Here is a 23696-nt window from a genome sequence, read left to right as displayed (position 1 = left end):
TCTTACCTGGAAACTAACTTTTGTTACGGTTAAAACTTCCCTAGCAGGGCACCTGCCCTGCCCCATCCCCCACCCCCATCCACCAGCCGTAGCAGTTGTACAGGACAATTTAGTAAAACTGACATAATTGTGATTTATTAACATGAATTAAAATGCCCAACCAGTGCTTCAATGTGACAGTATATTTAAAATAAAAAAGAAATTAAAGGCCATATACTGTACTACTTTCACAAAGATCACACAGTTTTGCAAAAGACTTGTCATATGTACAATGCTATATATGAAATGAGAAAAGCTGAAAGCAGTTATGTACGCAAAAGAAATGCAGTATTTACAGTTTATCAGGAAACATTAGAAATCATCTATACATTAAATTACATTTTGCTTGCAAATAACTGATGAAATGAGCCATGTTCACACCAGACTAGAAAAATCTGTATTGCGGGGTTTTTTTTAATCTAAGATGCGTCCACAGAAAAAAAGGTGAAGCTCCTCATAGTGCCATTGCTTAGCCGTGTACTTAAGCATTATGTATAAAATAATAAACAGTCACTAAATGAACTGAATGGCAACAATAGAATTTAAAGTTCATGTAGCATCAAATCTGCTGCCAGAAACACAGCTGGAATGTTCACTTACAAAATAAAGACCTAATACTGGCTTAACAGCACATTCTTTAAAGGAATTTTAAAAAGCAAAAAATGGGGAAAATACAATGAAAGAGCACTGGTGTTTTCCATTTGTGTTTTTTATACAAAGTTTCATGTACAAGCTTTAAAAAGTACCTTACTAGGTACATGTGAAATATACAGTTTATCATACAGGACATTTAAAAAACGTGTTTGGAGTCCATTAATGCCACCCTGACCCATGGTAACTGTTCTGAAATGTCGGTGGCACCTGTGCTCTGTGAATTGGAATCTGTGCAGGCACCGGAGATGCCTGCTGAGGTCCTTGGAGCCCATGCGGCAGGGCCACAGAGCCAGGAGGAGGACAGAACCCTGAAGCAGTAGGTGTTGGAATACTGTTTGGTCCTTGGGGTTGGAGATGAGGACCTGCAACGGGTAGTGGACAGTGTGGCCCTGTTCCAGAAGGCTGGTGTTGGGGTCCCGGTCCCAAAGTGGTCTGATGTGTAGCTTGGGAGGGATATGGTGGCACAGCTGGATGAGCACTTGAAGGAAAAAGTGGAGGTCCTTGATGAGGGGGGTGGTGTAAGGCTTGAGTTGCTGTGCTATGATGCCCGGAAGCCAAAACAGTGGAAGGTGGAGGCGGCGGAGGCGGCGGGGGTGCTGAACTTACAACATGCTGGTGTTGTGCTTGTAGACCCTGGAGTCCGGTGGAGGGGTGGGGAGGCGGGTGGTGATGGGGGGCAGGACCCGGAGGTGGAGGAGGCGGGGGTAAATGGTGTCCAGCAGTTTGAGCATGAATGTGCGACCCAGGGGCCACCGCATGAACAGCCCCTACTCCGTGTGCGACCGCGTGTGGCTGATGGGAGTGTGGCTGTTGAACAAGGTGTGGTCCTGGAGCGGGCGGGGGTGGGGGCGGGGGAGGAACGACAGCTGCAGCTGTTTGATGGTGAATAGTCGGGTTCTGGGAGGACAAAAAATGCCCTGGAGTTACATGGTGGCCTGCAACTGGAGGCTGGCTGGTGGCGCCAGGAAGTGCTGGATTTGGTCCCGATGTGAACACGGTTTGGTGGGAAAGACTGCCTTTGAGCTGACTATAGTTTTGAAAGTTTGCAGAGGGCTGCTGGTTTTGATAGTAAGACGATGTGGAAGGGGGTGGAGGGGGCGGAGGGGGTGGAGCCGTGCTGTTCAGACTCGGTTGGTTGAACTGACTGTAAGTTGCTGGAGATTGTCCTGAGGGTGTCTGCGTAAATAACGCGCCTGGAGTTGCCTGCTGAGTACTTGCTGGAAGGTTCTGTGCTGCTGGGTAAAAGTTCCTCGGAGGCTCTCTCTGAGGTGCTCCAACTTGAGGTGACTGTGAATGGTGAGGCCGGTAGGGAGACCCTAGCTGCTGGGAAGGCGGCTTTGGTGAGAGGTACCCGTGCTGCACAGGCGGGTGGGGCGTAGAGGCCTTGGGAGGGTTCTCTACGTGAGGTGACGGAGGACAGTGCAACTTGACCTGTGCAGAAGGCAGCTTCTGTGAAGGTTGCTCAGCTGAGCTGCGGAGGTGTGGCTGAGGAATTGGATTCTTTGAAAGTGCTTGGGTGACGGTTGGTAGCTGTTTCTGTTGCGGCTCTATTTTTAGGAGAACCCCATTCTCAGCTTCTGGTACAACACTGGGCGCCTCCCAATGGGGATCTGGCTTTATGAGTATTTTCCCATGTGGCTGAGCAGGAGCTACAGGTCCAGGTGAACCAGGCTATGAAAAGAAAAAGTCTATTAACTTTCTGGTGGTGGTTTCTAATTTTACAAATGTAAGATGAGTATGCCTATTAAAAAGGGGGTGGGTGTGAAAAGTCAGCTCCCCCCCCCCCAGCAGTTCCAATAAGTCTTTACAGTGAGCTTAAGCAGAATTCCCTGTACTGCTTTTTATTGACGCTAAGGAAAATAATGATCTTTTAAGGTGTATTTGCCCCCTTTCCTCCCATAAATGATGAAACCTTTTTTTTTTTTAGCTTTAAGAATTTAAAAAATCTATGCCATTAAGGTTGGGTGCTATCATTGAAATTTGTATGACAAAACTAATGGCAAATTGGTTTGGGTAACTCAACTTGCTCCCCCCAAACCTTCAATTTTTGATACATACTCATTCCTCATAAGCTATTCATTCAAATATAACTAATCAAATATAGACTACTTAAATGCGTATGATCCTTTTCAAAAAGAACTAACTTGCAGATTCCTCACTCTGGGCTCCTACAGCTTTGTTGATCACATTGGATGGCCACGTCTAAGTGGTGGCACAGCTTGGACTGTCTGTTTTATAACTGAATGCCATTCACCATTTTATTGGTTGGTAAAATACTTAATGAAAATGCATGGATACTAGATACGAAATAAGTAACACAATGGAATGTGTTTGACAGAGAAAACATCTGTATGCTGACACTGCCTCTGACTGGTCATCATCAAAGCTGTGTGCAGTGCTTGTTACCTTGCTGGATTTTGAAGGACTTTTACAAGTCTTTTGAGAAGTATCTGGAGATGGACATTCATTTGTAGGTGTGGGTTCTGGGTTTTCAGGATCTGGGTCTATAAAACAAAAGAAACAAGTTATGGAAAATTATAAGATATAGTTTGACTTTATGAACACTTCAAAGTAATAGTTACATTGAACTATTTATTCAAATCAACTTTATAAAAGTCCCCCCCCATTTTTAAATAAAAAGGTGTTTAGAAAAACAAACAAGCAAACAAAATATAAAGGTGTTTAGGATTATAACCATGATAGGTCATCTGCTTACTGACCTTCCATAAGTTCACTGAAAGAAGGGCCTGGGCCCATTGGTTGCAACTGGGGAATGTGATTTGAATGAGATGAAGGTGAAGACTGAGCATGACTCGGTGAGCATGAGCTACATGGTGACTCTCCCCCTGGAGATGAAGCAGAGCAGACCCGGAGAGAGCATTAGGAACACCAGGCACCAGGGCACAGAGCGATTAGCTGACTCTCCGCGACTTGGTGAAGGAACAAGCTCACTTACCACTGTCTCTGTCTTTTCGGTGGTCGCTGAGAAGTAAAGCTCTCTGATAACTCCGTTCTCGCACCTGCTCCACCGAAGTGGAGGCGGTCCTTTAAAGTACAAGGTCACTGTTAGCTGGAGGAAATACCTGCCGACTGATCAACATGGCCTCTCAGACCAAGACTTTTGTTCAACGAGGAAAATGGCCATTTATGCTTTTAAATTAGGGAACCGCCCAACTCTCAAATCTTTTTGAGGAATTCACTCATTCTTTTACCTTAAGCAATTTCATGGTGAAAAGACAAGGGAGAGAGCTGAAGGATTACAGTGTGCTGATATCCAAAATCATTTTCAGTTGTCAAGGTACGAAAATATGCCTTTAAAAAATTACTTTGTGTCAGGACTGTCAAACTACTGTGAAATTCTCAGAAGTAAGGGGCAAAGTGCATGCAGCCTCTTCCCCGGCCACGGACCACTCTCCTCTCTCTAGCTGCTTTCTTCCTGAAGAAACACTAAACTTGGTGACGGTCTCAAGGTATCTGGAAGGGAGGGCAGGATGTAAAGACACAGCAAGATACTGTGATCAAGGCTTTCTGGAAAGGAATGATCTATGTGTGAATAATAAGAACAAATCACCTAAGAGTAAACACAGTGGACCTTTAACAACACTGGAAAACATTCAGGTAGTTTCAGCCAGGAGGATCTTTCAAGTTCCGGCCATGAATCTCTTATCTATGTAGCTTTGGTAGACATTAGCAAAAACTCTGTCCTTCCAGGAACTGTGTGTCCCTGTGTCACATCATTCAAACCTTGAAGAGCACCGCTCCATTTACAATCAGCTATGTAAAAGTTAACTTAAGATCCTGACTGAATGATAAAGAAAAGACATTAATTATAAGCAATATGACTGTGTTTTACAAATCAGCAATTAAATTTTAAACAGAATTACCATTGTACTTCCGGTTCATTCTTCTCACTGGCAGAAGCTTCCTTAGCAGGACAGTTATTGCTGGTTTCTTCAGGAGCGTCACTGTGAGCAGCGGCTGGCGCTGCAAAGGGGACACTCCCAGGGTTTCCCACGGGCTCTCCACTTTCACTACTGTGGGCACACCCATCGCCGCTGCTCGCGTCTCCACTTGCGTGAGGTGAAACAATAACCGGTGCAAAGTTGTCTGCCTTAGAGCCACTTTTCCTAGCTTCCCGTTGCCTCTTACGGTATTCTAATAGAGAAACCTTCAGCAAGAAAGGTAAGGAGAAGCAAATCTTTTATTCTTGTTATATATGTTAGAGTTAATTACTCTTTTAAATAGAAACAAATTTTAATGAAAATTATATAAAATAATTTTCTGAACAAGTAGTAATTAAAAATATCAAATGCCTACAGTATGCCAGGCATTATGATTTACATTATCTCACAACATAGCCTCACAACAACCCTATGAAATAGGGATAGAATCATCCCCATTTTACAGATGAGGAAATTGAGTAACTCACTCACTCAAGGTCACACAGCTGGTGAGTGTTGGAGCCGGGATTCGAACCTAGGTCTTACTTGAAAGCCCGTGCTCTTTCCACTATACTACATTGCTTCCCACAAAGTTGCCAACTGGACTCTGTTATAAAATCACACATCACTCAAATTCTTTGACTTGCAAGCAATAAGCTTAATGAACAAATACATGTCGTTTTTCCTTTTCCTCTGAAAAGTCAGGCATTCTAATTGTCTCAGTTTATGGGGCTCAATCAAAGAATGGGGCTAAATCAGGGAGCTTAATGTTGCTATTACTTAAAATCCTTTATCAATCAATCAATCAATCCAATACTTTTAAAGATGCATTTACATCCATGGGTTATGTGCAAGATTTTCTGAGGGGCAGGAAGGACTACATGACACTGCCTAGTCTATGTGAAATGTAGGGGAATAGGGCCCATTCAACTCGCTACTCGGGTGGGAGTGTGTATTTTGTGACATTACTTGTTTGGTGAAATAAGTCATAGTGAAATTTTTGTCACAAACTCCTTACAGGGATTTTCTGTATCACTGCGGAGTGTTTTACTTTTTCTGCAAACATTTCCTAGTTAAGTGACATTTTCATAGGGTTTTTAATATGACATACCAAAAGTTTAACTTGAGAAACGAAATTCAGAATGCCTTACATATACACATGGTAGCTACTTATCATCCTCAAATATATATAAAGACTATTAAAAAGACTATAAATTTGTAACCTTTTTCTTTTGTGGTGGGTTCTGGGGTGTACAACTTCCGTCGATCAAATTATCACTGACAGTCCGTCCAAAACCAGATACCAGCCCATCTTCTGAAGCACAAAACACGGCAGTTTCCATAAACATGCCTCTAGTATCCTCTTGCATCAGGCACTTGGACTCACTTATTCGGAAGCCACCTCCAACCTCCAACTGATGTGAGGGTGTCAGATCCCTCAAGTTAGAGTTTACTGAGAAATTAACTCCTGTTCTGTCAGGACTCTTCACCCAGGAAGAGTAGATTGTGCCTCGTCCAGAGTGGGGAGACTCCAGTTGGCTGCTGGCCTCAGGCCTGTCGTGGGTGGGTGTCTCCATGCTTTTCTGTAAGGCAGTTGGCTCGATTGCATCGAGTCCCAGCGGAAGGTCTGACCCGGGCTCCTTTTCCCCGGGGCACAGCCTGCTGGCTTCAGCCCTCCTCCTTGGGCTGGTGTAACCAATAGTCTTTATTTCTTGCAGACCCAGCTCAGTGAAGTTAGAATTTCGGAGAGGCCCCAATGTTAACATGGTTGAAGATCTGTCATATCCCTGTTTACAGAATAAAATTTAAAAAATTACACCAAGTAACACTACCTTGACACTGCTTATTTTAAAATCTACCAATAATTTAAATAATACTAAAGTCACCTTTTACTGTGATTCCTTACCTCTTGACCATAAGTGCGTCTCTTAATTTCTGGAGAACTTTCTGGAGAAGAAATATTCTATATAAAAAGAGATTAGAATTGATCATGAAAATATATTGCCAAACCCATACACACAGAAATAATTGACAATTTAACATAAGAAACTGTGAGACTTGGGTTTGAGAGTTTTCCTTTTTATTTCCATGTCCTTAAAATGCCATATTTAAGGTAAAGCTGATAATATGAATTCACCTGATCTCCGTATCAGTAAGAAGAAAGCACATTTTAATGAAAGTTTCAATTAACAGTTCTTTTCAAATTCCTCTTAAGTTCTGAAAAGTATTTTTTACTCTGCACACAAGTTCATTTACATTTCTTACCTCAAAGTGCATGGTATTTCCTGGTGTGCCAGGAGTTACTGGGGTTATCGGTGAATATATCGGCTTATAACCATTTCGACAAGTTTCATCATCTGCTTTTGTCCGGGGAGGAGTGGCAAAGGCTGGGTCTCCAGCAGTAACGTCCGTGTGAGTTGGTGTAGCGTACGGGGAAGGAGTGGGTGTGGAGGTTTCGGAGTAAGTGGAGTCTAGTAACTGATAAAGTCTTCGTTTTTTCAGTGGTGTAGTTAAATCTGTTAGTAGAAAAAAAAAATCCAAAAGGCATTACCCAACTTAACTAGCTACTAGTGACTGGCTAGTTACTACTACATCCTAGAAAGTGTCAACACATCAAACATACTGAAAGTGATGACTTTAAGACAATCTTGACATGAAGCCATCCCCCCTGCCTGTAGGAACTGCACGGGTAGCAAGAGTTCCCCTGCTGAGGCCTCTGGGCACTACAGTTCACCTCACTTCTTCAAATCCTCCTGACTCTCTAAAGCAGCTGATCCCTATAATAAATACGGAATTTGTCTATATATTCACCAAAACGGGGACAGCAAAGCCCAAGTTCCCATGACCAGGAAATGTGCCGTCTGGAATGGGCCCAGCAATCACTAGAACACGCCTGGTGTGAGGCAGCTCTGGCCACGTCCCTCACCGTGGCAGCACCGAAGAGGACGTACCTGGAAAGGAGAAGCTGTCATTCAATAGCAGTGGGCTTTTACTTTCACCATTTACGGGAGGGCTTCTGCATCTTTCTTGACAGGGTGAATTAAATCTATGTAAAACGACAGAATTGTCTTCTTCCAGAGCTTGTTTCAACCATCGCTGAAATACATGAAATTGGAGATCATGAATTTTCAGCCATTTACGTAAGTTAGAGACACACGGAGGGCATATTTCAAAAGCATTCAACTCTAGGGATGGCAGGAAGGCACAAGGTTGGCATCTACCTCAGCCGAGTTTTTTGTTTTATATTTTTATCATTTTATTGGGTGCTCATAGAACTCTTATCACAATCCACACATACATCCATTATGTAAAAAACACTTCTACATTCATTGCCCTCATCATTCTCAAAACTCAGGCTTTCTGCTTGGGCTCCTGGACTCCTCTCCTCAATTTCCTCCCTCCCCCTCCCCACTCCTTCATGAACCCTTCATAATTTATAAATTGTTATTTTATCATATCACAGAATGCCCAGCATAGCCGAGTTTTTTATATCCCAAGAAAAGGTTACCTTCTTGCATGAGCCAGAAGTGTTTTCAGGGGGTTCTCGTCTTCTCCTTTTTTCTGAAAGGAACGGTGATGTAAATCGAATATAATGCTTAGGAGTAGAGTAGACATGGGGACTGTAGGTAAGACCTGGTAAGGAATTGAGTTGTGTGGCCAGTACTTCGGGGTCTGTCGTTATGCGCAGGGGCCTTTCTGGAAGGCTGTCTGAAGGTCTTCCCGTCCTCTCATTCTTCTCACTTAACCATTCATTGACCAAGTGCTGAAGAGAAAAATGCGAAATTACACAAGATAGTCTTTATTAAAACATAGACCGTTTTAATTAGGAATCAGGAAAATGATGAATCACACAATTCAAGTTGTCATTCATATGTGATGTCAAAATGATGTGATTCAGTATTCCTTCGATTACCTCATCTGTTATTCCCAGCATTTTCTACACAGCATCTTGACAGGTAGAAAACATCACTTCTTTAGAATGTATAAGATACTAATACTTTTTAGTGTAGGAAACCGGTGCATATGAATAAATACAAATACTAAATATGCTTGTGTCTCATAGGTGAAAGAAAGCTCAGTTTAAACTGATTTTAAACAGGACTTTCCAACCTGGCTAAGGAACCCTGGTGGCACCGTGGGTTAGGTGTTAGGCTGCCAAGTACAGGGTTGTAGGTTTAAGCTGAACAGCTGCTCCACAAGAGAAAAAACGAGGCTTCTACACCTATAGGGTTGCTGTGAGTTTGGTTTTTTCCCCTCCCTCGGTGGCTTCAAAAAGGAGACATTGCCAATGCAGTACTTTGAAAAGAAAACAGTGTGTACTGGAAATCAGAGATTGAATACCAATGATCTGACCCATCTCATGCTCCTGTTTGGAAAATTCTGGGGGGGGTTTTGTTTTGTTTTGGCTTAAACCAACCCTGCTAGTTCTTTGGTATGCAGTGGACACAATTCAGTCTTTACTGGCCATTCTCATATTTAATGACTACCCAACTGTTTCTGAAAGTTCAGCTGTAATGGGCATGGAAATAATACATTTGTCAGCACAAGTGTTTCTTTTTGTTATATGGGCATCTTAGCTAGATATCAAAATGTTCTTTTTATTGTAAATATAATGTCCAGATAATTTGGAAAGTACTGTGGGACTTAAAAAATTCATGGGAAGATTACATTAAAAGGCAATAGAATTATCCCACAAATATTTTGAAGCCCCCTCATCTGACACATATGCACATACTTTACGCAACATTGAAAAATAGCCTTCCCATCTTCTAGAAATGACCACTATGGACATTTGGATCTCTGTGGCCATGTGCACAGGACTGTATCTACAGAACTTCCTATCTACAAGTAGCAGTGGAATGTAGGGGAAGCACCTGGAGATGATCTGTGGGAAGTTGGAGCACACTGTATAACATTTCTGTGAAACACGTCCTAACAAACCCAGGTCTCCAAATGGAGTTGTGAAGACAGAAGAATTAATGCACATAAGCACTGAGGAAGGGAGTGGTGACAGGATGCACGCGTGCGTGCATCGACTTTGAGAATTCGCAATTTAAGGGGTTATTTCTTAGGTTTCTATTCTTTCTAAATTCACTCATTTTCTTACTCTTGATAATGCTTTGATACACAATATATGCAGTTTGGTTGCTAGTGGATATATGCCAGCACCATATGCTAGAACAGTATCTGAGAATAAGTTACGGTTGGGGGAAAGTGAATGAGGCCTTTCTTTTACGGGCAATAACTACAATTTGATTCTTCTACTTAGTCGAACAGTATGTTGTTTTAAATACTATTAAAACACCATTCCTTTGGCCACAAGTTTGTTTTTTAAGAGAATGAGGTGAGGGGAAACTAGGGGGCTTTAGCAAGTTCATGAATCCTCTTACTAGATAGCAGCCCACTCATACCAGGGGGAGGCAGAAGTCCACATTCAGCCAGGAATCGAAATTAACTGTATGGCCACAGCAGTGGTCAGCCAGGGATCATGTCAGTACTTATTTGCAATTGAGATAGCTTCTTTTAAACCTGTTGGTTTAGTTTTTATAATCCAATTAAAAGTCCGAATTCTTTACTTTCCAAGATGGGCATGGTTGGAATATGGGCTTGCTTGCTGATGCTGTTAGGAGACTGGATGAGTAGACAACCAACTGCCCTTAGATCTTAGCACTTTATAAGCCTGTGACTCCAGCAGATAAGTCATTTACCATCTGCCACTTAAGTTCGACTCCTCATGGCTTAGCGCTGCCTACAAACTGTACTGATTATGTCAGAACAAAGACAAAGCAAATGGTGTCCAGCAAGCGCGCCACAGAAGTATGTGGCAAGAATGCTGCTGCTCCCGTCGGCTGGATCCACTGCAACCACAAGTGGAAGAAAAACGGACACTTTCCGGGGCTGTAGAGCTCAGCTCGGTTTAGCTCTGTAAATAGTTTCCTATAATCAATTCATTACGTCTGGCAGTTTTTCGAAAACTTTTATTAATGAATTGATCTAAAATCTCTTAAAAAGTTTCACAATCTTAGTACATTCTACTGCAGTTAACATTTCCTTTATAATTTTCATAATTTACCTCTACAGTATAACCGATTAAAAAAGATAAAAAGACCATCTAAAACTAGTTTTAAAAGAAGAGCGATGAGCTGCAACACTAAAGGACATCCCGACACACTGGATATGGCCACTTTACAAGAATGCAAAGCTGCAGCGGATTCCATTCTTGCTAAAAGAGCACGTTGAATTCTTAAGAGACATAATTTTTATACTTTTAGGATTTAGCCATTTGTTCATGATGAGATGTTACAGGATGAATTTTTTCAGAGAACCACCATAACCTTCGTTAGCAGATTGAGTGTCTAGTGCATTCCTTAAGAGCCATACCTTCTTGGTTTTGGGGTACTTTGTGGGACCCTTAGTAAGTGCTGGGACTTCAGTTTCAGTAACTATTTCTGCTAGTGCAGTTTCCGTTTCTGGCTCTACTGCAAGCACAGCGTTTTCAATGTCATTTTGTTGGGAGGCAACTTCTACATCAGGAGAAGATGGCTGGATATCTGAACACATGCTGACAGTTCGGTGTCTCCGGCGCTGCTGGCCAATATGAGTCCTGCTCCGAGAAAAGCTTTTTCTCTGCTTGGTTCTGTTCACTTTGGCAGGCGTGGGCTTGCTAGTCGTTTCTTCTTTTGCTTGTTCCTAATTGACATGATAAGAAATAGAGCATTAGATAAACTATGTTTAAAAAAACACCTAAAACATTACCCAATTTCCTTATTAATCTACAATTTTCTTGTGAATTCTGCCAGCATAATGTCTCATCATGTAAAACATTGACTACGAAATAAAGTGTGGCACTTCAGGTAGAAATTCTCATAGTGTTTTTGGTGTGTTTTTTTTTTTTTTTCTTTTAAACAAATCCGACCATTGAAAGGCTAATGTCTGAGATTCTTGGTAGGGAATTTGGCTGGCGGGCTGACGTGACCAGTGAGTGGTACCTGGAGAGCCTCGGCGTCACTGCTGGGCTGCACGTCCTTGCATTCCGTTTTCCCCTCGGTTTTGGCTGTGCTGATTCTTTCCAAAGCTTGTTCTCTTCTCTTCTCTCTCTTTTCAAGTCGGGCAAAAGCTTGCAGAATTGCTTCCATTTTCCTTTCTTCTCTGGTCTGGGAAATTTAAATTTTAAGTGGCATAATAAATATTGCTCTGAAGTATAAGTAAAAATTCCAAATGTGCACGGCAAATTAAAAATACCATTGTTACCATAACAGAAATACTTTTATTATTGGTAGATCTGATAAATAATTTTAGTAAGCACTGACATTACAGATGCACTTCATGAAAGGGGCACTGGGTGACTAAGTGTTAATGGTGAGTAAAAGGTTCAAAACCACTTTGCTTTACCAATATTATTACAGAAATCAACCCTTTTAAAAAGATTCTGAGTTACAACTAAGTAAAATGTGGAAAAGCTCTGTGACTCTAGATAAATGAGTTACCTTCCTGAGACAACAGAATGTGGGGCATAACACTTAAGAGTTCACTATTACTCAAACAGAAAATGTCCACATTTTCAAACAATGCTTGGGAAAACGGTAGGCGTTCCATACGTGTTGCCTGTTCTACTTTAGCCCACTTGCCCAGTACAATTCTTATAAGGCATTGCTCTACCTTCTGCTCTTCCTGTCTCTTACTGACAGTGCAAGGCAGGGACTGAGGAACAGCAAGGGTTCCTTTGAGCGGCAGTTCGCCTTGGATGGAGAACATTAAAAGCAAGACCCAGAGCCTTGACAAGTGGGCCTGGCAAATGCTTCAGCTTTCAACCAGAAACGGGAAGCACGTCCATCAACTGTCCAGTTCTCCAAATGAAAAGAACCAGGTCCTGAGGCTCAGATCCATTTGTCTTTCCTCCTTTATTGTCATCGATGTGGGGAAGAAAGAAAGAAAGATCAGAAACTCAAGGTCTGGCTGCCAGGGGCTCGTCAACAATGGGCTTTAGTTCCAGTAATTACCAGCAGAAACACAAACATCAAGACACCCATACTCTAGAAATCGCACACTGTTCTGATTTCTCGTTTGTTACACTCTGTAAGGGAACAGCGCAGCATACCAACAAACTCCTCACATAATACTAATATACAGATTTCTAACTTGTTTACAGTAAATTCCCATACTGTAAACATGCTACTTAAAAAATACGTCATACTCATTCAGGAAACTAGTCTACAGAAGTAAGAATATTTGTTCATGGATACACACCTGTATCTTGGTTCTCTGCTCTGGGATAGGAAATCAATCAGACACTAAAAAGTATCAGCAAAAGATGGCCGGCTTTCATATATACTAAATATTTTGAAATTAAATTCTTTGGACAATTTCATGTCTCAGGTCTTTCAATTCTTCACTACTACTCACCTTTTAATCTTGGGTCTCTATTAAAACCCTGTTCCGGTATGTTAAAATAACAACAGAAAATACACAGTGGTTGCTGTTGAGTTGTGACTCATGGCAACTCCATTCATGGCTTCAGCGTACAGTCATGCTCTGGAAGGGATTCAGGGGCTGTGATCTTGCAGGCGATCATCGGGCCTTTCTTCGGAGGTGCTTTTGGGTGGACTTGAACCACCATCAGTTAGCAGCTCAGCACCTAACCCTTGATGCCACAGAGGGACTCCTGGACATTTGGGTTTTAAAACTTATTGGGAAATCTAAAGTGACAGAGTTTATATAACTGCTTCATCTAGTAAATCTGGTTGGAAAGTAGTTCTCCAGACATATTCAATATGGGAAAAAATACAATGCCATGAGAAAATAAACATCTACAAGCAGGAATAATTTTAGGAAGCTGTTTTGTGTATTATCCAGGGTTTTGTAAGATGAACGAGAAATTAGGCCAAAAGCTGTTTCTTTGACATGGTTCAAATTTCACTTGTGTGGAATGGTAGGATTATCAGAACAAAATACATAAATACCTGGAATCATTCCGTTAAAAATTAAACTCCCTTGTACGATACAGTTCATTGGTAGTTAAAGCAAAACCTCAGTTTTAGGTAGGACTCAAGATTTGTATGAGCTGGTTGGACTCTAAAATGATCTCAGCCTATTTTAGTAAGTCAAAACCCATGTATATTAAGTGACAAAAGCACAGTAATATTTATCCAGGTGTCCTTTATTCTGAATTGACCCTGATAGTCACTGACCTACCACATAAAGCAAATGCTACAACTGTCAACGGAATAAGAATGAAGCAGAAGGCAAGTAACAGATTTCTGAATAGTTTTAACCCAGCTTCATCATAAAACACACTGCATGGGTGTATAAATATCTTATTTTTGATAGTGCATTCAAATATTTTAAATTCTTTAAGGTTTATGCCATCCACCTGTGTACTCACTGCTGTTATCTAGTAATTCTGTGACAACATACCCAAGTAGACTGTATTGAACTCATCGCTCCACCAGAATAGTAGTTTATATACCGTGAAGGAGCTGGAGTGGGTTAGAGCCCTTTTTGAACCCAGCAGATTGTGTAGGCCCTAACACCCTGTGCTTGATTGTTTACTCCACTTCTACTCTCACTCACTACTATTCATATACTCTGATGGTGATTATGTCCACTTAAGCTATTTTCTGCAAGCTGGACAATAGATCGAGCCTGGTATGCAATTAGAATCAGATATCGTTGCTTTTCAGGAATGTATTAACTTTTGACAAAAATAATGCTTGAGTGGGGGGGGGGGGCATGGAGCTATAGGATTGCTTTTATGACCATATGCTGGCTTTACTACATACAGCATTGTAATTTTCTACAGAGGAAAAGGTCTATAGGATTTTACCACTTGAGGAGTGATAAAATAATTTTTTTTTAAACCAACCGTGTGCTTCAAAGCAGAAATATCTTAGAGCAAAAACTCAACTTGAAATTTTTTAACTTTATAGTTGGAAGAAATAACAGGTTTGTCTTCTCAAGCTACCTGTTCAACAGATGCAGAAAAATAATTCAAGGATAAGTATTGAACATTTCCACTTATTCAATGTGATTTATAAACTGTATTTACACTATGTGATATATTCAGCATTACAACGGAAAAAAAGACATCAGTGGGTGAATTTTTGAAAAACATGCCAGTTAGAGAAATGTAGCTGGTAACTTGAGACTAAGTTAGAAATTAATGAGTATAAATTAATGGATGGGACAGCAAATAGCTTTAGAGGGAAATTTGCTGGCTAGGTGTTTAAGAATTGAGAAACACAGTGATTGAGGGGACCTAGGGACTCCTGATGTGCTTTTCTGACTTGCCATTTGCTAAGAGGTAGCTTTTCTTGAACGTATCATAGAAATAAAAGGCTCTACCCTAAAATCTCAGAAAAACTAAAAGATTCCTTATGCAAAAATAATTACCTTTATCAATCAGAGGTGAAGTTTTGAATCTTTATTTTAATGGCTATGATTATTGGTTAAACCAGTGAAGATTGTCCAGTACAGTGTTTGTATACTGCCCATCGTTTCTCTCTGCCCCAGTGATAGATAGCCCTCCATGGTCCTGTTCAATCTTTGGTATTCATTGTTCTGTATACCCTGCCATCACTGAAAGCTGTTTGGAGGAAAAGGCTTGGCCTGCTTTGTTCATGAGCATCTCAGTACCCTCAGTGATGCTTAGCATAGAGCAAACACTTAACTTTTTGTTCCGTGAGAAAGGCGTGAATCTATCATGTAGAACATGCGTCCCTGCTATTTGAAGTCATGAAGTGGATGCTATTTTAAGTAAAATTTTGAAAGTACTTATTAACAAGGCAGTTAAAGCAGAACATTCCTAATTTTAATTTTAACAATACCTATTAACACACAAGGCTTCAAATAAACAGTTCCTAAACATTGATGAGAAAACTAGATCTTAAAGAAAGATTCTTAGCAACAGTGTAATTTCTGAACAGTTTTTAAAGGACCACATACCCTGGACTCTCAACAATGAGGCTTTATTATAGTGTTCACTCAACTGGCCACAGCACACACGCTTTCAAAGAAAGCCTCCAGGGAACTAACTGTACCGGGCTGTTCCTGTGCACCGTCCACTCTGACTCCTAGCTGACAAGAGTCGAGCTTCATGGGAGAAGACCACCAGGTCTTGTCTTCTACTATGTGTGTGAACAGCCAGGCTTTTAACCACTGCAGCCTCAGGCCTTCCTTAGGCTATTAGTAAGCTTCATTTCAATCACACTGAAGGATGTCCATTTTTCCTGAAATTGCTGCCATGAACATTTTGTTGGCTCATTTACTGGGCATCACCGTTCATGAAAGCCAGGCGTTCCTCTAACACCCCCAAGAAGTGGGACTATTACAGCAGTACACAGTTTTTGCTTATATTCCTGTGAGATGTTACATATTCTTAGTTGCTTGGCAAGTCCAAGAATCTCTTATCTAGGTAACCTCTGCCCTTATGTCAGTGGTGGCTCTCACAGCAACTCAAGATAGAGTTTCCAAGAGGACATTTTTATGGGAGCAAAAAGCCACCTCTGACCTTGTGGTTAGCAGTCCAGTAACCCATGGTACCCTGAGGGCACCCTAAGGTATAGGTGACTACTAACTACTTGTTTTATCATCCCATTCTCTACCCTCTTAAGTGTGAAGACCTAATGAATACCTTCTATCAACTCCACTTAAGCAATGCATTTCCAGCGTGCTTCATTCCATAAGGAGGCCATAGAAAACTTTATTTTGAAAAGTTATTTTTAAAATGCTGTATAGGAGGGTTTCCCACCTGCCATTTTAAGTGATAGCTTAAACAGTCAAAGATGCTCTTCACAATACCTAACCCTTTCTTTGTACACGCCACCTGTGGTGAGGCTACAACTCTTGACTTTGGAATTCAGTGAGCATGTATAGTCCGCATATTTACAGCGGCACAGCTCAACTGAGGCTGCCTACAAGGTTCCCCCAAACCAGTTATAACTCGCCCAAGGATTATCTTAGGAGCTAAGAGAGAGATGTAGAATATCCATTCTTCATTCCATTCCATTCTAGCCACAAGTTTGCTGTGTTTAAGAACTTCCTAAGGATGGTGAAAAGTACAACCAAAAGTAATACAGAGAAGGGAAATTAAATAAATCCAAAGAAAAGGGTCTGATATTTTCATAAAATCTATAAGCAATCTTTATCCCCAATATACTCACACATACTACCACACAGACCCAGATAAAATCCTAGTGAAAAGGAATTAACCACATTTTTCTTAACTCTAGTTTCTTACCCCTAGAGAAATAAATCCCATACAATTTAGCCCCCAGTTTGCATCTGTATGCAGGTAATCTATGCTTTTTAGAACCTCACTCATAAGTTCCATCATAAATACTACCTAGTACATGCAGCAATCTCTGATCCTCCCAGCGAGAAGTGGCCTACTCCGTACTTCCTAATGAGCCCTGGTCGCACTGTCTGGCGAGTTACTCCACTCCAGGCACCCTCAGGTGGGAAGATGAGGCTGGCTGCTCTTAGAAAGAGTCCAGTCTCAGAAGCCCTCTAAAGCAGTGGTTCTCAACCTTCCTAACACTGTGACCCTTTAATACAGTTCCTCATGTGTGGTCACCCCCCCCAACCATAAAATTATTTTCTTTGCTACTTCATAACTGAGTTTGCTACTGTTATGAATCAGACAATCCTTGTGAAAGGGCTGTTCAACCCCCAAAGGTCTCGTGATCCACAGGTTGAGAACTGCTACTCTAAAGTGTCATGGTGAGTCAGAATTGACTCAATGGCAGCGAGGTTAGATTTTGGATGTGTTTTATTTTACTCTACTGAGTCCTAGAGGTGCAGGGGCTATATAAGCACTCAGCTATCCACTGAAAGGTCAGCAGTGTGAATCCACCAGCTGCTGTGTAGGGGAGAGATGCGGTCATCTGCTTTTGTAGATTACAGTCTTGGAAACTGTGGGCGCAGTCCTGTTTTGTGCTGTAAGGTGACTGACACCATGGTAATAGATCTGGTTACTGCCTTTTTTAGGGGAGCAAAACAGTTTGCCTGAAAGTCTATGATGCAAATTCATTTTCCATTCAATTTCATCACATTTTGTTTCCTGAAATTACTTGCAGTTGGTCCCCTCAAAGTAACAGTACTCTGCACTAAATGGGTTTGTTTACATTCATCCTGCCTTATAAACTTCTGCTTGGGGAACTTCTGCCCTCTTATCGATTGTTCTGAAGAGCATGCTTCTCACTGGTGTTGCTGTTCACTTTACACACCTACCTACTATTTAGATGAATGGTAATTTTCATGAGAGGGTTCAGTTCTGGGATTAAGATCTTTTAGACCAATAAATAAATCTGGTCCTTTTTTTTTCCTTTCCCCTCCTCTTGGTTACCACATATTTTTGTTAATTGTTTTATAAACGGTCCTAAGGGCAGACAGTATACACTGTCTTTCCTTCTCATCAAAAAGTCACCCAAACACATACATAAATCCACTGATGCAATTAGAGACTGAACAAGATGCTAAATGTTAAGTTTTGTGTGAAATTTCCATGTGTGTATGTAAACAATCAAAAGAGCAATTTCTTATGGCTCAAGCCATGAAAAGATGAAGTGCATTTACATTTATAGATGACATATTTTTTACCTTTTCAGAGAATTCTGAGACTTCATCTGAAAGGAGGCTGTGAATGACTTCTTTTATCACAGTCTGGCATAACACAGCTACTATGTCCTATCATCCATGTAATAGATTAAAATTCTGTTCGCTCATGGGAGAAAATTTACATCCGTTTAAAGACTTCTCTGGATTAGTACCATGGCTACTATTTTTACTATATCCAGGTTTACTTGTTTTTAGTTGCCACTTTATTTGACCTTTTCTTTCCAACTACTACTGTTTACCTAATCGTTAAAAAAGACAAGGAAAAACATCATTTTAACTTTTCTTTTTTTGTTTGTTAGTGTTTGAAGTGAACTTGTTGGTCACGAGACTCCAAGTCCATTTCAGTTAGTTTCACTTTCCTCCTTTTTCCTTTAAGCCCCTCAGACCACTGTTTAGGATGGAGGGATTTTAACTTTTCTAAACCAAGTATTGCAACCCTCAATACTAACTTTTAGGGAAAAGGGAATATTAGTTGCTTAATTCTAAGATGCATGTTTTTGTGTTTATTGAGTGTACCCAATAATTCCAATATCAACACAAATGTACCAATTGGAAACAATAGAACTACAATAGCTGAAGGATTACTTGTAAAGGAACCAAAGGAAGATTTTAAAAGTTTTATTTCAAATCCTTTCACAATACCAGACAAATTATAAACACACTTTTCAAGTTTTCCACATTGTAGTCCATAAAACTACCCAGCTTTACAGCCATATAAGATAGTAGAATAAACATGTCAAGATAGATATGAAAACTTTGGAATGTTCTATATTACTATATTTATAAAAGCAAAATCAATCAAAAAGGGATTCCCAAGAAAACATCCCCCCCCCCCAACTTCCCCCAAATCCAACACCCACACAGGTATTCATTTTCTTCTGGGAACCAAGAATGAGAACGTTCCAAGTTCAGCTAGGATAGAACGCAAAGTTGCTCCACATTCAGGAACATACCTACATGAAATACTTTTTTCAAGTGCCACTTACTGCCCCATTAGAGCTGGTCCTCAAACAAGGCCCTCCTACCAGCCCCACACTTCTTAGGATAACCAGTGGCACACAAGCCTTTTCTTGCAAAAGTTTCTGCAGCATTAATATTTAAGACTGGCAACCGAGGAACAGGATAATACTGAAAGTCTTGTCAACAGACCATGGGAATTTGGAAGGGCATGGTGATTCACATGTAAATCTTGACAAAAGCCAATTCCTTTAGGTGTAGGACGGATTCTATGACTCGGGCTTCACCAGCATTTTCTCTATTCTACAGAACTGCAGGCCATCAGAGCGCTTTCTGAAATCATCAAGCTGTGCCGGAGTTCAGCATTGTTTACGCAAATGTGAATAGCATAGTGGAATAGCATCTGTATTAAAAGGAAAACCATCCAGGTGATTAAGTAATCACATGAATGTGGACTAATATGACCACTTTCAAAGATCACACCCGAAGTACAGAGCCAGCTTGAAAACCACTAAGCCAGGAAGTTAGGGAGCACATGAAACAGAGGAGGAATGGTTCAATTTATACTAAGATCCTTTGTGAGCTCATTTTCAAGTTTTGGGATACTCAAAGTATAATTTCTTGACTAATACTTAACATGTTGAACACTAAATTAACCATTGGTTTGTGAGCTATGTTGTCCTGGGTTTTAAATAGATATTTTCAAATAAAACAAGGAAAAGTAATCTCAAGCTTTACTTTAACAAAGACCTTATGATAGCAACAGGAGAACTGTGGGGTTTTCTTTTGGGGGGAGGGTGGGGGTGGGTGGGGCACAAGTCATTCAGTGCTATGAGAAGATTTAAAGTTTGGTTTTTGTTTTGTATTAAATCATAGAGACATTTTAAACAGTAATGGCATTAAAATTTATTAACAGCACTCTGCTTCAAAAATAGTACTTAAATTTCATATACTAAATGTCAAAGTGGAAGTTACTTCAAATGCTAGAATGTTCGTGGCACATCAAGGATTCAAATCTCATTTCAAATAAAGAACAGCAAGTCCATGGAATGGCAGCAACAATTACTATGGGAAGAGTAGCTGTCAGCCCACACAACAGCATTAAACAGCTACTGGCTTCCCAACTTACCATCTTCCTTTTTCTCTCTGCAATCTGCTCTTCTGATTCCATTTCTACTTCATTACTAATAGGAGTTTTTTCTTCTATATCATCAATAAACTCTGGTTCCTGAAAGATGGAAATGAGTGCTCTATAGAAAATGCTGTCTCATCAATAAACTAAATGTCTTTCAACCACTACAAGCAAACAATGAATTAACATGAAAATTATAAGACAACCTAATTCAATTTAAAACTGGTTTTCTGTTCCAAGAAACATTTCAAAATCAACCATTTACATATTACTTTTGTAAATTCTAATCAATAGAGTCCAAGGCCATGCATAATAGCATGGCCTTGTACTTATATTCTTCCCAAGACATTTTTCACAAAACTCAGTGTTCACATGAATACCAAGTTCTCAATAAATATTTGTTCAATTTAAAAACTTAAAAGATAGTGTACCAGGAATGAACAAAACCTTTATTTTCATCTTAGAATATTCCCAAACTTCTATTTTTTAAGGGTCTGCAAAATTCATGGAAAAATGGAATTAAAAGGTAATGGAATTTTCACATGAACTTACCATGTATACTCGAGTATAAGCCGACCTCAATATCAGCCAAGGCACCTAATGTTACCACAAAAACTGCATTAAAAATGTGCTGAAATGACATCCCTCACTGACCCATACCCCTACAGGGGACAACACTGACCCGAGGCAACACTTAGGGGCGTGCAACAGAACAGCAAGGGGAGCAGAGCAATGAAGTCTCCAGGGAATATGGGGCCAGGGCGTGCCATCCCATCAGACTCCACAGGAAAACACTCCTAAAGGTCACTAAACAGACCTTGAACTATTTACAGGCTTTCCTTTTTGAGGGTCATTGTTTTGCTCTGTCTTTTTCTGTGGGCATAGTATCTCTGCAGGTCTATCTAGATAAGATAGGTGGGAGGAATAATCTGGAGGAGAAAACAACGGGACCAACGGTTCCAGGGGTACATGGGAGAGGGGAAGATGGGGGAAAGAAAGTGGTGTTAACAAACCCAGGGACAAGGGAACAACAAGTGATCCAAAATCAGTGGCAAGCAAGGTCTAAGGCCTTGTACGGCTTGATCAAGGGAAATGTAACTGAGAGGAATTACTGAAATGCAAATGAAGGCTGAATGATAGTGGAACAAGAGGAAAGTAAAAGGAAGTAGAGGAAAGAACTAGGAGGCAAAAGGCATTTATAGAGGTCTTAATACAGGAATGTACATATGTAATATTTTATATGACGATGGGGAAATAGATCTATGCATATATTTATAGGTTTAGTATTAAGGTAGCAGATGGACACTGGGCCTCCACTCAAGTACTCCCTCAATGCAAGAACACTTTGTTCTATTAAACTGACATTCCATGATGCTCACCTTCCCAACACGATTGCTGAAGAAAAAGCAGGTGCACATGCAAATGTGAAGAAAGCTGATGGAGCCCAGCTATCAAAAGATATTGCATCTAGGGTCTTAAAGGCTTGAAGATAGATAAGCAGCCATCAGCTCAGAAGCAAAAAAACCCACATGAAAGAAGCACAACAGCCTGTGTGATCACAAGGTGTCAAAGGGATCAGGTATAGGGTATCAAAGGACAACAATATCATATAATTGTGAATGAAGGGGAGTGCAGGCTGGGGACACAAAGCCCATCGGTAGGTAACCCTTACAGAAGGGTTATGGGGAGGAGACAAGCCAGTCGGATGCAATGTACCAATGATAACACAACTTTCCTCTCACTCTTAAATGCTTCCCCACTGCCCCTACCCCACTATCATGATCTCAATTCTACCTTACAAATCTGGCTAGACCAGAGGATGTACACTGGTACAGATAGGAACACAGGGAATCCAGGAGAGATGAACTCTTCAGGACCAGTGGTGAGAGTGGCAATACCGGGAGGGTGGAGGGAAGGTGGGGTAGAAAGGGGGAACTGGTTACAAGGATCTACATAACCCCCTCCCTGGGGGATAGACAATAGAAAAGTGGGTGAAGGGAGATGTTGGACAGTGTTTAAGACACGACAAAATAATTTACAAATTACCAAGGGTTCATGAGGAGGGGAGGGGAAAATGAGCTGATACCAAGGGCTCAAGTAGAAAGCAAATATTTTGAGAACGAGGGCAATAAATGTACAAATGGATGGATGGATTGTGATAAGAGTTGTACGAGCCCCCAATACAATGATTTTTTAAAAATGGATTAAGTAATCCCACACACGCACAAAAATGGCTGAAAAATTGGGCTTATTCACGAGTATATACGGTAATAGGTCCTTAATGATTTTCAGAAATCTTAGTTGCTATAAAATTGATAAAATGAAATCTTATAAAATTGGTAAAAATTGTGTCCCAAATTCTTTAGAGAAGAAATAGTCATAACAAAAGATTTAAATAACAATTATGAACATAAAGAAATGGCTATCTGAAGATTCTTAAAAATTACCCAGTCATAAGGAAACCTTAACTGCAAAGATTTAATGATATATTTCTTATTAATTTAACAAGCACACAAATTCTAGCAGAACTTGCACTTACACCTACAAGTACTTCAAATAACACAAAGGGCTTAACGATAACTATATTACATGAAACTAAAAGGTTCAAAAATGACAGATTATCTTCCCTAGGTAAGGTGGGCTTCTCATTGAGAGTCACTGGGGCAAGTCATCAATACCTGATTATTGGATACTGATAGTCTCAGTGGAGAAAGCTTTCTTTGTTTCATTTCTGGGCTCCTTATTTTGTTGGTGGTTCCGTCACAATCCAAAGTAATATTCTGATTCTGTGTATCTTTTTCTTTTGAAATATCCTTCTCCTTTTTTCCTTTTTTCCTTCGGGTCTCATAGCCACTACTGATGTTTTCCGTGGATTCACAACTACGTTTTAGGACAGGACATTCTGGGTTTTCTTTGAGGCATGCACAATCCACCTTGTACTTACTGGAAAGATAATTAAATAGTTATATAAGATATAAACAAATGCTATAAAACCTAACCCATTTTCAGCTCCAATTCTACATAATTGTATACTATTATAAGTTAAAAGCCATCCTGACTTTTTACTACTTTGTATTCCTGGTTATGGTAATAAATGAAATTTTAGATTCTCATTAAGAACAAACTTATTACTGGACGTTAGTTTGTGATCAGAGGTTGGGCTTCAGTGATAGAAGAAAAAACAGTAAAACCTTTAAAGTTTTTAAAATAGAAGGAAATTGCAGTTTACACAAAATAACATGTAAGCAAACCCCCTAATTCTGACCTTCAATTGGCCTCAATAAAAAATGTTTGGTAAACTACCACACCTCAACTTGTTTGTCCTTTAGGAAATTATTTGAGCAATCATATTACTTTTA

The 23696-nt window shown here is 40.4% G+C and overlaps 1 protein-coding gene across 3 annotated transcripts in view; it reads right to left on the bottom strand.

Moving 5' to 3' along the window:
• Window positions 1–128: 128 nt before the first annotated feature.
• The window catches only part of KMT2E (lysine methyltransferase 2E (inactive)), an 86910-nt gene continuing 63342 nt past the window's right edge, over window positions 129–23696 (bottom strand). For 2 of the 3 annotated variants that reach the window (XM_075558520.1, XM_075558519.1), the window contains 14 exons: window positions 23016–23280; window positions 20335–20433; window positions 11624–11788; window positions 11016–11324; window positions 8143–8397; window positions 7586–7730; window positions 6900–7150; window positions 6541–6597; window positions 5858–6421; window positions 4578–4861; window positions 3650–3738; window positions 3414–3539; window positions 3100–3197; window positions 130–2364 (listed from right to left, as the gene is read on the bottom strand). In XM_075558520.1, the coding sequence (XP_075414635.1) occupies window positions 853–2364; window positions 3100–3197; window positions 3414–3539; window positions 3650–3738; window positions 4578–4861; window positions 5858–6421; window positions 6541–6597; window positions 6900–7150; window positions 7586–7730; window positions 8143–8397; window positions 11016–11324; window positions 11624–11788; window positions 20335–20433; window positions 23016–23280 (4219 nt within the window). In that variant the 3' untranslated portion in view covers window positions 130–852. Of the gene's footprint in view, window positions 2365–3099; window positions 3198–3413; window positions 3540–3649; window positions 3739–4577; window positions 4862–5857; window positions 6422–6540; window positions 6598–6899; window positions 7151–7585; window positions 7731–8142; window positions 8398–11015; window positions 11325–11623; window positions 11789–20334; window positions 20434–23015; window positions 23281–23696 lie in introns of all 3 variants that reach the window. The other variant, XM_075558521.1, reaches the window with a different exon arrangement.

This window comes from Tenrec ecaudatus, chromosome 9, assembly GCF_050624435.1.
Source record: "Tenrec ecaudatus isolate mTenEca1 chromosome 9, mTenEca1.hap1, whole genome shotgun sequence".
Classification (NCBI taxonomy): Eukaryota; Metazoa; Chordata; class Mammalia; order Afrosoricida; family Tenrecidae; genus Tenrec; species Tenrec ecaudatus.
The sequence above is the reverse complement of the archived record's forward strand: the minus strand, read 5'-3'. Positions and strand labels throughout refer to the sequence as shown.